The sequence below is a fragment of the Squalius cephalus genome, assembly GCF_949319135.1.
Source record: "Squalius cephalus genome assembly, chromosome: 12".
Classification (NCBI taxonomy): Eukaryota; Metazoa; Chordata; class Actinopteri; order Cypriniformes; family Leuciscidae; genus Squalius; species Squalius cephalus.
In genome coordinates this window covers 37,363,183-37,378,821 of record NC_137133.1, presented here as the reverse complement: position 1 = coordinate 37,378,821, position 15,639 = coordinate 37,363,183, and the positions used below count along the sequence as shown (strand labels likewise).

The 15,639-nt window shown below is 35.0% G+C and overlaps 1 protein-coding gene across 3 annotated transcripts in view; it reads left to right on the top strand.

Moving 5' to 3' along the window:
- The window catches only part of dspb (desmoplakin b), a 58,067-nt gene that overhangs the window by 23,018 nt on the left and 19,410 nt on the right, over positions 1-15,639 (top strand). For all 3 annotated transcript variants that reach the window (XM_079888855.1, XM_079888856.1, XM_079888854.1), the window contains 7 exons: positions 996-1,121; positions 1,198-1,350; positions 2,360-2,514; positions 3,593-3,719; positions 6,409-6,595; positions 8,470-8,645; positions 10,593-10,771. In XM_079888855.1, coding sequence (XP_079744981.1) covers positions 996-1,121; positions 1,198-1,350; positions 2,360-2,514; positions 3,593-3,719; positions 6,409-6,595; positions 8,470-8,645; positions 10,593-10,771 — 1,103 coding nt within the window. The remainder of the gene's footprint in view (positions 1-995; positions 1,122-1,197; positions 1,351-2,359; positions 2,515-3,592; positions 3,720-6,408; positions 6,596-8,469; positions 8,646-10,592; positions 10,772-15,639) is intronic.

The window sequence follows — 15,639 nt, the reverse complement described above, 5'->3', positions numbered from 1 at the left end:
CACACACACACGTCAAGTCTTGAAGCTTTTCTTGTGCAAATCTGATGCATAACAGACGGGGTTATCATGCTTAATTAAAACCATAAAACATGAACAAGAAAAACAAAGTTCTGTTACTTGAAATAAAATAAATGTTAACTGTTAATAATTACAATTACAATTATTTTAATTTAAAATAAAAATACATTTTATAAAATAAAAATAATTTTATTTAATTTCTATTTCATTTTATTAATTTTTATTTAGTTTAATTTGAATTTGCAAGGTGATTATTTGATTATTTAATCAAATTGCAAAGACAGCTTTTTTATTTTGTTAAATTCGAAGTACTAAAATAACTAAATCTGACAAATATGAATACAAAAATATATAGACATATTTTTTAAAAAATGTCAAAAGGCATCAAAACTTTAAGAAGAATTACATTCAAACAGAAAATAATACGTAAAAATGTATACAAAAATATATAGACAAAATCAAAACCTTATAAAAATGAGAATAACACTACAAAACTAACTTTAACAAAAATGTAATTAAACAGAATTCAAAGTATTATTAATCCAATTGCAAATGCAAGTTTTTTTATTTAGTTTAATTTTAAATACTAAAATAACTAAAAGCAAATCTGAAATAAAAATGAATAGAAACTAAATAGACAAAAACAAAACCTAATAAAAATGAGAACACAACAAAACTAAAGCTTATAACAAAATTAAAATAAAATAAAATTAAAATAATACCATTTCTAATTTTTATTTAGTGTAACTTGAAATACTAAAATAACTAAAACTGAAATAAAAACTAGATTGACATGGATTTAAAACAAAAAACTAAAACTAAACCTAATAAAAATGACAATAGCAAAACAAAACTAAAGCTTTAACAAAAATGTAATTAAACGGAAAATATGAAATTAAAATTAATTTGATTAAAATAAAAACTGTAATAGTATCTAAATCCCAGGAGTGATACTAAAACACACATTTGTTCTGCAGTTCTTCAAGGAAACGACTGAAATGAACAGCAAACTGAAGAAGGAGCACGACGGCATCCGCAAGAGCTTCTCCTGTGATAAAGCCACCGCTCTTCACACACTCCTGGAGCTGCAGCAGGGCCTGGAGGTGAGCGTCGTTCAGGTGTGAGCGCTGCTGGAGCACTGCCGGGTGATGACCGTGTGTGTGTGTGTGTGTGTCTCAGAGAGAGAGGGAGCGTTTGACGGAGCAGAGAGAGATGGTGCAGCAGCTCGTGCTCAAATCCAAGAGCATCATCCGACTGAAGCCCAGAAACCCTGAGGAGAAGCTCACGGGACAGATCCTCGTGCAGGCGCTGTGTGACTTCAGACAGGACGAGGTGGCGCTCACATGCAGATACATATATATATATATATATATTATACACACTACCAGTCAAAAGTTTGCAATCATTAAGATTTTTTAATGTTTTTGAAAGAGTTTCTTCTGCTCATCAAGGCTGCATTTATTTGATCAAAAATACAGTACAAATTGTGAAATATTATTATAATGTAAATCAGCTGTTTTCTATGTGAATATATAGTAAAGTGTAATTTATTCCTGTGATCAAAGCTGAATGTTCAGCATCATTACTCCAGTCTTCAGTGTCACATGATCCTTCAGAAATCACTCTAATATGAGGATTTGATGATCAAGAAACATTTATGATTATTATCAGTGTTGAAAACACTCCTACTTTTGTGGAAACCATTATACATTACTATATTTTACTATATATATATATATATATATATATATATATATATATATATATATATATATATATATATATACATACATACTTTTAAATCAGTAAGGTGTGTGTATGTTTAGCAAGGATATATCAAAAGTGATAGTAAAGACATTTATAATGTTACAAAAGATACAAATAAATGCGTTTCCTTTTCTATTCATCAAAGAATCCTGAACAATCAAATTTATCACAGTTTCCACTTTTTTTGGAATGTTTAATATTTTTACAGTTTTAGATGATAATCATAAATGTTTCTTGATCATCAGATCCTCATATTAGAGTGATTTGTGAAGGATCATGTGACACTGAAGACTGGAGTAATGATGCTGAACATTCAGCTTTGATCACAGGAATAAATGACACTTTACTATATATTCACATAGAAAACAGATGATTTACATTAGAATAATATTTCACAATTTTTACTGTATTTTTGATCTAATAAACGCAGCCTTGATGAGCAGAATAATGTTCTCAGTAACTTCTTCATAGTGTCGCCTCAGGCGGAGAGCTCAAGGAATAAAGTGTTGTTCTGGAGGGCTGTTCGGGTCATGCATGTGTCACAGTGTGTGTATGTGTGTGTGTGTGTGTGTAGAAGACGATCCGTAAGGGAGATGAAGGGATCCTGAAGGATAACTCGGAGAGGACCACATGGCTGGTGACGGGCCCTGGAGGAATGGACATGCAGATTCCCTCCGTCTGTCTGTTAGTGCCGCCACCAAACCCACTGGCCATCAGCCTGGCCAACAAGTACGACACACTACACACTCTCAATGTACACCGGTTCATACCGAATACCACTGTTTACTTTTGTTATGATATTAATATTTAATGTACCGCAATACCATAGTATGTTGCTTTAACAGCGCTGGGAACGCGGCATGACACTGTTTGAGAGGGTCTTTCACTGTAACTGTGGTGATGCACAGATGTGTGTGTGTGTGTGTGTGTGTGTGTGTGTGTGTGTGTGTGTGTGTGTGTGTGTTACTAAACGTGATGGTGAAGATGGAGAGGTTAAACTATATTTGATAGCTCTCAAATTATATTACAGTGTTTCCCACACATTGGTTCACAACAATATCAACAGCATTTTGGAAAATCTGCTTTGACATCGTTGATTAAATATGAGAGTTGCACGTTTCAATGTCAAAACGACTGTCTTAAGGAAAGTTTTGATGTTATTTCTATTGAATCTTTCTTTATCTTTCCTGATAAAGCTGCGTTTATGAGCCGTTACCGTGGAAACCGCTGTTTCTGCCGCTCCTACAGCGCCTCCTGCTGGCAGCTCTTTATAAACAGCCTTGCAAACCTGTATTAATACAATATTCACTCATGACAGTAAAATAGGGCATTCTAAGTCAATCTACTGAAGTATTTCCTCTCTCAATCAGTAGAAAATGTGGTTAACACCCAGTCATGCTTGAAAAACAAATAATAATACCGTCATATACTGTGAAACCGGAATATTTTTTTTTTTAAATACCATGATATGGATTTTTGGTCATACCACCCATCTAGAATAATAGATACTATTACAGCAGATACTCATTGCACACTTACTTTTAAAGAGTAATATGCAGTTTGCAGTGTTTATTCTGCATTATGAAGCATTTCAGTGTCAGCTTGTGTTCATCATGTGTTGGTGTATGATCAGTGTGTTGTGTAGACATGACCGTGTTCATCATGTGTTGTATATGATCAGTGTGTTGTGTAGATCAGTGTGTTGTGTAGACATGACCGTGTTCATCATGTGTTGTATATGATCAGTGTGTTGTGTAGATCAGTGTGTTGTGTAGACATGACCGTGTTCATCTGTGTTTGACTGCAGGAATTCCCAGTATTATGAGGCAATTCTAGGCGTGTGGAATAAGCTGTACATCAACGTCAAGAGTATGATCTCCTGGCAATACTGTCTGCTGGACATCAACCGCATCAACTCACTCACCATCACTATGGTAACTGATCAAAAAATATAACCCGTCAACACAACGGGCCCTATTTTAACGATCTGAAACGCAAGTATCAAATGCGAAACGCAAGTAACTTTGTGGGCGGATCTCGACGCAAATCTAAAATGTGTTGGTCTGAAGTTGCTTCATTACTCATAGGTGTGGTTTGGGCATAACGTGAAATAAACCAATCAGAGCGACATCTCACATTCCCTTTAAGAGCAGGCGCGCTTGTGCCATGGCGGATTGCTATTATAACGGCGGATTTGCCAGGAGCGGTTCACAGCCGAGGAGACCGACGTTCTCGTCAGGGCCGTAAAACACAGAGAAGTGACATTGGGGATGGAGAAACACACCCAGATTAGCTTCGCTTAAACAGGCGTATGATAATTTGGGTAAATGTGTACGCTAGATTTATGCCTATTTTTTCACATCTTCATGGACACAACAATGATTTCCCTCGTGTGGAATATTTTTCCTTGTAATAATGTATGGTTTGTAAAAATGAGAACTGCTGCGTGTGTGTGTGGATGAGAGAATCAAAGTGTGTGTGTGTTGTGCACACGCTACATTGATTATGGCCAAGCATGCGCCCTTAAAATAGCATCTGAATAACATGAGCAACGCGCCACTGACTTTAGACGAGGTTTCTCCTGGTCAGTGGAGGAATTGTTTTCTGAAACTGCAAAATAGCACCAGGGAACGTTTGCGCCGGATCACGCCTCCTCTTTTGCCTGAACCGCCCCCGGGAGCGCAAGTTCATTCCCTAATTTACCGACGTGCGTCTGTGGAGGGAAAAGTCCGCTGTGCGCGGGTGAGAAATAGGAATGATACGTGCGTCGCTGTACTAAGTCAATTGCGCTGGGTGCGAGATAGGGCCCTATATATATAACATGTAGTCACAATAATAATTTCTATAAATTGTGTATAATTACATGCAACTAACCTTTAGCACACCCTGATCCTAACCATAACCCTACATAAGTACATGTAGTTAATTATTATTACTCTGTACATAAATGTATGATTACAATCTAACACCTTAAAATAACTAAATATATATACACAAGGACACTTTTAAATAAGTGTTAGCTAAAAATAAATTAAATGATTTATGTATGAATTTTACATATCAATGCTTACCAAGGCTGCATTTATTTGATCAGAATACAGTAAAAATTGTGATTAAATATTCTAATGTCAATCAGCTGTTTTCTATGTGAATATACAGTAAAGTGTAATTTATTCCTGTGATCAAAGCTGTATTTTCAGCATCATTACTCCAGTCTTCAGTGTCACATGATCCTTCAGAAATCACTCTAATATGATGATTTGGTGCTCGAGAAACATTAATGATTATTATCAATGTTGAAAACAGTCATATTTATGTGGACTCTGTGATACATTTTATTTTTCAGTATTTTTGCTGAATAGAAAGTTAAAAAATAACAGCAACCTTTTTTCTGTTTGACCCGTGGCCCAACCCCTAGTTGGAGAAATGGAGATACACAGTGTTGCCAACATAGCGACATTGCAGACCCATTTAGCGATATATATATTTTTTCCCTTCAAAAAAGCGCCCAAACCTTATTTAGTTTCTGAGAATCTACCGGTACCGCTCTCCCAGCACGCGCGCGCACCTCTCCCTCTCTCTCTCTCTCTCTCTCCCTCTCCCTCTCTCTCTCTCTCTCTCTCTCTCTCTCTCTCTCTCTCTCTCTCTCTCTCTCTCTCTCTCTCTCTCTCTCTCTCCCTCCCTCTCTCTCTCTCTCTCTCTCTCTCTCTCTCTCTCTCTCTCTCTCTCTGCGTCTCGCACTGCAGAGAGGAGCAGCGCTTTAATTAACAAGATTAACATCTTGGAAGGGAGAGCTGGTTATGTCTTAATGGGTCGCGTTTCATTCAACATTTCATATTCATTCCGTTGTTTGACAACAGAAACAGTAAAACATACCAATGAAAACAGATTTATTGAGAATTTAGCTTCATCAAAATGGGCACAGAGAGAGACAAACTAATGTATAATAAATAATAAATGTACATTTAGCATTTTCAGAAGAGCTAAACATGTTTGTGTTAGTAAATTGCTCAGTGCAAAGAAAGAGAAGTAATGGGAACCTGGTATTTCTTTGTTCTTTCTACATGTGTCTAATAGACATGAACAAGTTCTTTGAAAAACATCCATGACCTTTGAAACATGTCTCGTCTTCATGCTCTATGTTGACTATGGTTTCAATAATAAACATACATTTGCATAAAGCATCCATATTTATCCATGCCCGTGTTGATTAGAGTATTACAAACTTGAAAAGTATTAATTTAAGGTACATTTAGAACAAATAAAAAATGTGCGATTATAATCACGAGTTAACTCATGGCAATCATGCGATTAATCGCGATTACATTTTTTAATCGATTGACAGCCCTGATATATATACAGTAGTCAACATTTGAAGTGGATCAAAAAAGTTAATCAAAGTTGTCCTAAGACAAGAATGGGTATTGTTCAAAATTCATGTCTAACTTTGATGAAAGGGTTTGATGATCCACTTCAAATGTTGATTACTGTATATACGTATATTAATAGCGTATAAAATGTGCATTAGTATTTTTGTTCATTTAGCAAAGCATGTAACAAAACAATTGAAGTTTGATAACTTTGCATTAAACCAAGCATGCATTTGCTGTTGTTTGTGTGTAGCTGGCCAAAATGGGTCCAGAAGAATCCAACAGCATCATCCGCAGTCTGGAGATGCACTTCCAGGAGTTCAAGAAGCATAGTCAGGGGTCAGAGCTGTTCGGGGCCGAAGACCAGCAGCTCATCGAGAAGCAGATCTCAGGAGCCCAGCAGCACTACGGCAAACTGGTGGTGGATCTGCCCGCGTACGGTTAGTGTTCAGCACGCACACACACAAACACACACACACACACACACACATTCTTGTACATCTATCTTTATGAGGACATTCATTGACACAATGCTATTTCTAGCCGCTTACCCTAACCTTACCCATCACAACTAAGTGCCTAACCCGACCCCTGACCCTAAACCGACCCTTAAAGGAGAACTCCGGTCAATTTTAACATTGAGCTCATTTTTTTGTAAATTTGGAGTGCTGTCAGTACAGAGAACAACGACAAAAATCGGTGTTGCCTACACCGTGTGATCCTCTTTTTAAAATTTGCACCCTGTTGACTTCAATGGGGCAAGTTTTAAACCTGCTTTTAGCCTCTTAACATCCTTGATGTGTCATTACAAGTGCACAGGTCATGTGAGTGATTCCTTCAGAGTGAACACGAGTGAGTCTGACTGCAGTAGATGTGAAAGATATGGATAAAAGTGATGTTAATTTCAGCCAGCGCACATACCTGTATTTACATCCTGTTTTCGGTTGAAGTCCACAGTAGTCGATTGTCGAGTTCACACGCGTGATCATAGGTAACTAAACATATGCGCGTGAACTCGACAATCGATTACTGTGGACTTCGACTGAAAACAGGATGTAAACGGGTATGTGCGCTGGCTTAAATAACATCATTTTTATTCATATCTTTCACATCTACTGCAGTCAGATTCACTCGTGTTCACTCTGAAGGAATCACTCACATGACCTGTGCACTTGTAATGACACATCAAGGATGTTAAGAGGCTAAAAGCAGGTTTAGTACTTGCCCCATTGAAGTCAACAGGGTGCAAATTTTAAAAAGAGGATAACACGGTGTAGGCAACACCGATTTTTGTCGTTGTTCTCTGTATTGACAGCACTCCACATTTACAAAAAAATGAGCTCAATGTTAAAATTGACCGGAGTTCTCCTTTAACCTCATTATAACCTTATCCCTAAAACCAAGTCTTGACCCTCAAACAGGCTTTAAAGGCTCTCAGAAACTGAGGACCGGCCAACATGTCCTCACTTTACTCTCTTTGTCCTCACTCCAATGGTCGAAAACTCAAACTGGTCCTCACAAAGATAGTTGTACAAGTACACAGACACACACACACACACACTAAAGCCCTATTTGGACGGGATTAACTTTAGTGTAGATGGAGTAATGTAATTTTACCACAGGACGTCTGTAATAATAATGGCCAATTCGCACGGGATAAGAATAAGATATCTCAGTAAAACCAGCAGAAGTGAGAGAGTAACTCGATTAGCACATCGCCGTCACTCCTGTCGTCATGTGTGTGTGTGTGTGTATTACACTGAGAGTGTTTTCAAAAAGCTTCGTTTTTATGAATAAAAACGCCGTCTCAGTGTGAGCGGAAGGCCAAAACAGAGAGAAAAAGATGCGTTTTCAAACGAAAACGTATTAGGGGCTGTTTACTCGACACCGTTTTCAACTAAAAACGTAAAACTTTTTATGCGTTTTGGCCGTTAATTTACACGACAACGGCGTTTTGGGCGCCTGTAAACGCAAACTCTTGAAAACTGGTTTCAAAGTGCACGTTTTTGAAAACGGTCTCTGTGTAAACAATAAAAACGTGAATCTGTGAAGAGGATGACGTCATGCACAAGTTCAGTCTGTAGTGTTTCATCGCCATCTACTGGCCTGGCAGGAGAATACAGCGGTTTTACTTCAGTCGTTTTCGCGGATTCGTGTGAATGGGGATCGTTTTGACAATGGTGTCGTCTGTAAAACTCAAAGGAGAAACTTCTCCGTTTTGAGCACATCGCTGTCGTGTAAACGTACCCTAAGTGTGGACACGGCCTATAACAGACACACAATGATTCTCTGCGGTGTTTTGTGTGTGTCGTAGCCGCCGGTGGAGAAGGATCAGAGTTTTCTACGGCCGTGAGCATCAAACTCCTGAACCAACTCAACGCTCTCAGATTCAACCTGGAAAGTGCCGAATCTTCCCTCGTCACATTCCTGTACATCCCGTTAGGAGAGGACGGTCCTGAAGAGTGCAGTCGCCACATCACCAGCACACAGGTGAGCCTCACAAACACACAACACCCTTTTAGGATTATATATATATATCATTTTCTATTAGTAATTATTATTATTATTATTATTATTTTTTTGTTAAACTTTTATTTTGTAACTTATTGCATCTGATTTTTTCATTTGATATTCATCAGAGAATCCTGAGAAATAAAATGTATCACGTTTCCACCAAAATATGACTCTATTTTTTATAGCAAGTACACTGATGCATACAAAACAGCAAAAAGACAGATCTGCATTAATCTGTATTGGGTGAACTATCCCTTTAATAAGGGACTTTATAATGAGGACTTTATAATATAAGGAGTTATATTATAGTTGTATTAACATTATAAATTAGCTTTTAATCAATTAGTTAGTCAATTCTTTATGAATTAGCTTTTATTTTTATATTTTTCATGTTAATTTTAGTTCATCAATTCTTTATAGCTTTTATTTTTATAATTTTCATGTTAATTTCAGATAGTCAATTCGTTATGAATTAGCTTTTATTTTTCATTTTCATTTTAGTTAGTCAATTCTTTATGAATTAGCTTTTATTTTTATATTTTTCATGTTCATTTTAGTTAGTCAATTCGTTATGAATTAGCTTTTATTCTTATAATTTTTCATGTTCATTTTAGTTAATCAATTCTTTATAGCTTTTATTTTTATAATTTTCATGTTAATTTCAGATAGTCAATTCGTTATGAATTAGCTTTTATTTTTCATTTTCATTTTAGTTAGTCAATTCTTTATGAATTAGCTTTTATTTTTATATTTTTCATGTTCATTTTAGTTAGTCAATTCGTTATGAATTAGCTTTTATTCTTATAATTTTTCATGTTCATTTTAGTTAATCAATTCGTTATGAATTAGCTTTTATTTTTATCATTTTTCATTTTAATTTTAGTTAGTCAATTCGTTATGAATTAGCTTTTATTCTTATAATTTTTCATGTTCATTTTAGTTAATCAATTCTTTATGAATTAGCTTTTATTTTTATATTTTTCATGTTAATCAATTCGTTATGAATTAGCTTTTATTCTTATAATTCTTCATGTTAATTTTAGTTAATCAATTCATTATGAATTAGCTTTTATTTTTATTATTTTTCATGTTATTTTCAGATAGTCAATTTGTTATGAATTAGCTTTTATTTTTAATTTTAATTTTAGTTAGTCAATTCTTTATGAATTAGCTTTTATTTTTATATTTTTCATGTTCATTTTAGTTAGTCAATTCGTTATGAATTAGCTTTTATTTTTAATTTTAATTTTAGTTAGTCAATTCTTTATGAATTAGCTTTTATTTTTATATTTTTCATGTTCATTTTAGTTAATTCGTTATGAATTAGCTTTTATTTTTATATTTTTCATGTTAATCAATTCGTTATGAATTAGCTTTTATTCTTATAATTTTTCATGTTAATTTTAGTTAATCAATTCATTATGAATTAGCTTTTATTTTTATAATTTTTCATTTTAATTTCAGTTACTAATTTCATTATGTGCTTTTGACATATAAAAAAATATTTTAAAGTTTTAGTTAGTTTTAGTTTTTATTTTCTGTTAGTAACTTTAGTGCTTCAACTCAAACTTATTTCAGTTTATTGCCAAGGCAATGTTTCTAATTTTCGTTTTGTTTACGTTTTTCCAACTAATATTAATATTTCATTTTATTTCAGCGTTATTTCCAATTACCAGAAATGCTTGTTACACTTTATTTTACAGTATGTGTACTTTCAGTTTACTTATATAAGGTAAATAGAGGTAGGTTCAGGGTTAGTACCTAGATATAACCCAGTTATTGTAATTGCTATAAGAAGTACATCGTATATACATGCGGAACAGGACTGTAAAATAAAGTGCTGCTGAAATGCTTTTAATAGTTTGGGTTTTATAGTATAACCCTGATATGAGGAAGATCTCAGACATGTATTGGTGTGTTCAGGTCTTTCAGAAGGACGTGCAGACTCTGAAGGGAGAGTTCTTGAGTCTGAGAGAAAGCGTTCAGGCTGAACTCAAAGATGCGAAGGACACCGATAAAGCCAAATACCTGCGGGGTCAACTGGAGGTCATCAACCAGAGACTCGTTAGCCTGGAGAATTACACCGCCACACATCTACAGAGGTACACAGTGCTCTTCAGGAGACCAGTTCATGGGTTTATTTCATGGTAAAGGTACAATACTGTTCATAAGTTTGGGGTCCGTAAGATTTTTTTAAATGTTTGAAAGTCTGCATTTATTAGGCCAAAAATACAGTCATTTTTTAAAAATATTAATACATTTTAAAACAGTTGTTTTCTCTATGTGAATATATAGTAAAGTGTAATTAATTCCTGTGATTAAAGCTGAATTTTCAGCATCATTACTCCAGTCTTCATGATGATTTGATGATCAAGAAACATTTATGATTATTATCAATGCTGAAAACGGTCATATTTGATGAATATCAGATGAAAAAAAAACAACAGATGCAATAAGTTACTAAATAAAAGTTTCTATTTCCAGTAATGAAAAGTAAAGTACAACAAATACATGAAAAATACCAAAATAATAAGTTAAAAAAAACTGTGTTTATTTGATATAGAATCTTTTATAACATTATAAACGTCTCTACTGTCACTTTTTTATCAATTTAATGCATCCTTGATGAATAAAATAATAATAATAAATCTTACTGACGCCAAGCTTTTGAACGGCAGTCACACTTCAGTTGTTTTTGTGTTATTATATATTACATACAGTATCTTAAAGGAGAACTCCGGTCAATTTTAACATTGAGCTCATTTTTTTGTACATTTGGAGTGCTGTCAATACAGAGAACAACGACAAAAATCGGTGTTGCCTACACCGAGTTATTCTATTTTTAAAATTTGCACCCTGTTGCGCATAGGTTTAGTTACCTATGATCACGCGCGTGAACTCGGTAATCGACTACTGTGGACTTCAGCCGAAAACAGGATGTAAACGGGTATTTGTGCTGGCTTAAATAACATCATTTTTATCCATATCTTTCACATCTACTGCAGTCAGATTCACTCGTGTTCACTCTGAAGGAATCACTCACATGACCTGTGCACTTGTAATGACACATCAAGGATGTTAAGAGGCTAAAAGCAGGTTTAAAACTTGCCCCATTGAAGTCAACAGGGTGCAAATTTTAAAAATAGAATAACTCGGTGTAGGCAACACTGATTTTTGTCGTTGTTCTCTGTATTGACAGCACTCCACATGTACAAAAAAATGAGCTCAATTTTAAAATTGACCGGAGTTCTCCTTTAAGTTTTTCTAATCCAGTGAATGAACTGGTTCACAAATGAAAGGTGCTTCATATCATTTGATTATTTTCTGTTTTTATTCTGAACTTGATGGACCGGATCAGATGATTTATGTTTGATGTCTGCAATCAGATTCACTTAATGAAACACTTCAGTTCAAAACAGCAAAAACATTATAAATGTGATTCTACGAGACATATCAGCTGTAAAATATAGCTAATAAATATAGCCGTCCTCACAGTTTTTGACTGTTTCAGGTTGAGATTGACTGTTTTTTGACTGTTTCAGGTTGAGATTGACTGTTTTTGGTTGGGATTGACTGTTTTTTGACTGTCAGGTTGAGTTTGACTGTTTCAGGTTGAGTTTGACTGTTTCAGGTTGAGATTGACTGTTTTTGGTTGGGATTGACTGTTTTTTGACTGTCAGGTTGAGTTTGACTGTTTCAGGTTGAGATTGACTGTTTTTAGTTGAGTTTGACTGTTTTTGGTTGAGTTTGACTGTTTTTGGTTGGGATTGACTGTTTTTTGACTGTTTCAGGTTGAGTTTGACAGTTTCAGGTTGAGATTGACTGTTTTTGGTTGAGTTTGACTGTTTTTGGTTGAGTTTGACTGTTTTTTGACTGTTTCAGGTTGAGATTGACTGTTTTTGGTTGAGTTTGACTGTTTTTGGTTGAGTTTGACTGTTTTTTGACTGTTTCAGGTTGAGATTGACTGTTTTTGGTTGAGTTTGACTGTTTTTGGTTGAGTTTGACTGTTTTTTGACTGTTTCAGGTTGAGATTGACTGTTTTTGGTTGAGTTTGACTGTTTTTGGTTGAGTTTGACTGTTTTTTGACTGTTTCAGGTTGAGATTGACTGTTTTTGGTTGAGTTTGACTGTTTTTGGTTGAGTTTGACTGTTTTTTGACTGTTTCAGGTTGAGATTGACTGTTTTTTTACTGTTTCAGGTTGAGTTTGACTGTTTTTTTGACTGTTTCAGGTTGAGTTTGACTGTTTTTTGACTGTTTCAGGTTGAGATTGACTGTTTTTTTACTGTTTCAGGTTGAGATTGACTGTTTCAGGTTGAGATTGACTGTTTTTGGTTGGGATTGACTGTTTTTTGACTGTGTCAGGTTGAGTTTGACTGTTTCAGGTTGAGATTGACTGTTTTTAGTTGAGTTTGACTGTTTTTGGTTGAGTTTGACTGTTTTTGGTTGAGTTTGACTGTTTTTTGACTGTTTCAGGTTGAGTTTGACTGTTTTTGGTTGAGTTTGACTGTTTTTTGACTGTTTCAGGTTGAGATTGACTGTTTTTGGTTGAGTTTGACTGTTTTTTGACTGTTTCAGGTTGAGATTGACTGTTTTTTGACTGTTTCAGGTTGAGATTGACTGTTTTTTGACTGTTTCAGGTTGAGATTGACTGTTTTTTGACTGTTTCAGGTTGAGTTTGACTGTTTCAGGTTGAGATTGACTGTTTTTGGTTGAGTTTGACTGTTTTTGGTTGAGTTTGACTGTTTTTTGACTGTTTCAGGTTGAGTTTGACTGTTTTTTGACTGTTTCAGGTTGAGTTTGACTGTTTCAGGTTGAGATTGACTGTTTTTGGTTGAGTTTGACTGTTTTTGGTTGAGTTTGACTGTTTTTTGACTGTTTCAGGTTGAGATTGACTGTTTTTGGTTGAGTTTGACTGTTTTTGGTTGAGTTTGACTGTTTTTTGACTGTTTCAGGTTGAGATTGACTGTTTTTTGACTGTTTCAGGTTGAGTTTGACTGTTTTTTTGACTGTTTCAGGTTGAGTTTGACTGTTTTTTGACTGTTTCAGGTTTAGATTGACTGTTTTTGGTTGAGTTTGACTGTTTCAGGTTGAGATTGACTGTTTTTTGACTGTTTCAGGTTGAGATTGACTGTTTTTTGACTGTTTCAGGTTGAGTTTGACTGTTTCAGGTTGAGTTTGACTGTTTTTTTGACTGTTTCAGGTTGAGTTTGACTGTTTCAGGTTGAGATTGACTGTTTTTGGTTGAGTTTGACTGTTTTTGGTTGAGTTTGACTGTTTTTTGACTGTTTCAGGTTGAGATTGACTGTTTTTGGTTGAGTTTGACTGTTTTTGGTTGAGTTTGACTGTTTTTTGACTGTTTCAGGTTGAGATTGACTGTTTTTGGTTGAGTTTGACTGTTTTTGGTTGAGTTTGACTGTTTTTTGACTGTTTCAGGTTGAGATTGACTGTTTTTGGTTGAGTTTGACTGTTTTTGGTTGAGTTTGACTGTTTTTTGACTGTTTCAGGTTGAGATTGACTGTTTTTTTACTGTTTCAGGTTGAGTTTGACTGTTTTTTTGACTGTTTCAGGTTGAGTTTGACTGTTTTTTGACTGTTTCAGGTTGAGATTGACTGTTTTTTTACTGTTTCAGGTTGAGTTTGACTGTTTTTGGTTGAGTTTGACTGTTTTTTGACTGTTTCAGGTTGAGTTTGACTGTTTTTGGTTGAGTTTGACTGTTTTTTGACTGTTTCAGGTTGAGATTGACTGTTTTTGGTTGAGTTTGACTGTTTTTTGACTGTTTCAGGTTGAGATTGACTGTTTTTTGACTGTTTCAGGTTGAGATTGACTGTTTTTTGACTGTTTCAGGTTGAGATTGACTGTTTTTTGACTGTTTCAGGTTGAGTTTGACTGTTTCAGGTTGAGATTGACTGTTTTTGGTTGAGTTTGACTGTTTTTGGTTGAGTTTGACTGTTTTTTGACTGTTTCAGGTTGAGTTTGACTGTTTTTTGACTGTTTCAGGTTGAGTTTGACTGTTTCAGGTTGAGATTGACTGTTTTTGGTTGAGTTTGACTGTTTTTGGTTGAGTTTGACTGTTTTTTGACTGTTTCAGGTTGAGATTGACTGTTTTTGGTTGAGTTTGACTGTTTTTGGTTGAGTTTGACTGTTTTTTGACTGTTTCAGGTTGAGATTGACTGTTTTTTGACTGTTTCAGGTTGAGTTTGACTGTTTTTTTGACTGTTTCAGGTTGAGTTTGACTGTTTTTTGACTGTTTCAGGTTTAGATTGACTGTTTTTGGTTGAGTTTGACTGTTTCAGGTTGAGATTGACTGTTTTTTGACTGTTTCAGGTTGAGATTGACTGTTTTTTGACTGTTTCAGGTTGAGTTTGACTGTTTCAGGTTGAGTTTGACTGTTTTTTTGACTGTTTCAGGTTGAGTTTGACTGTTTCAGGTTGAGATTGACTGTTTTTGGTTGAGTTTGACTGTTTTTGGTTGAGTTTGACTGTTTTTTGACTGTTTCAGGTTGAGATTGACTGTTTTTGGTTGAGTTTGACTGTTTTTGGTTGAGTTTGACTGTTTTTTGACTGTTTCAGGTTGAGATTGACTGTTTTTTGAATGTTTCAGGTTGAGATTGACTGTTTTTTGACTGTTTCAGGTTGAGTTTGACTGTTTTTGACTGTTTCAGGTTGAGATTGACTGTTTTTGGTTGAGTTTGACTGTTTTTTGACTGTTTCAGGTTGAGATTGACTGTTTTTTGACTGTTTCAGGTTGAGATTGACTGTTTTTGGTTGGGATTGACTGTTTTTTGACTGTGTCAGGTTGAGTTTGACTGTTTCAAGTTGAGATTGACTGTTTTTGGTTGAGTTTGACTGTTTTTGGTTGAGTTTGACTGTTTTTTGACTGTTTCAGGTTGAGTTTGACTGTTTTTGGTTGAGTTTGACTGTTTTTGGTTGAGTTTGACTGTTTTTTGACTGTTTCAGGTTGAGATTGACTG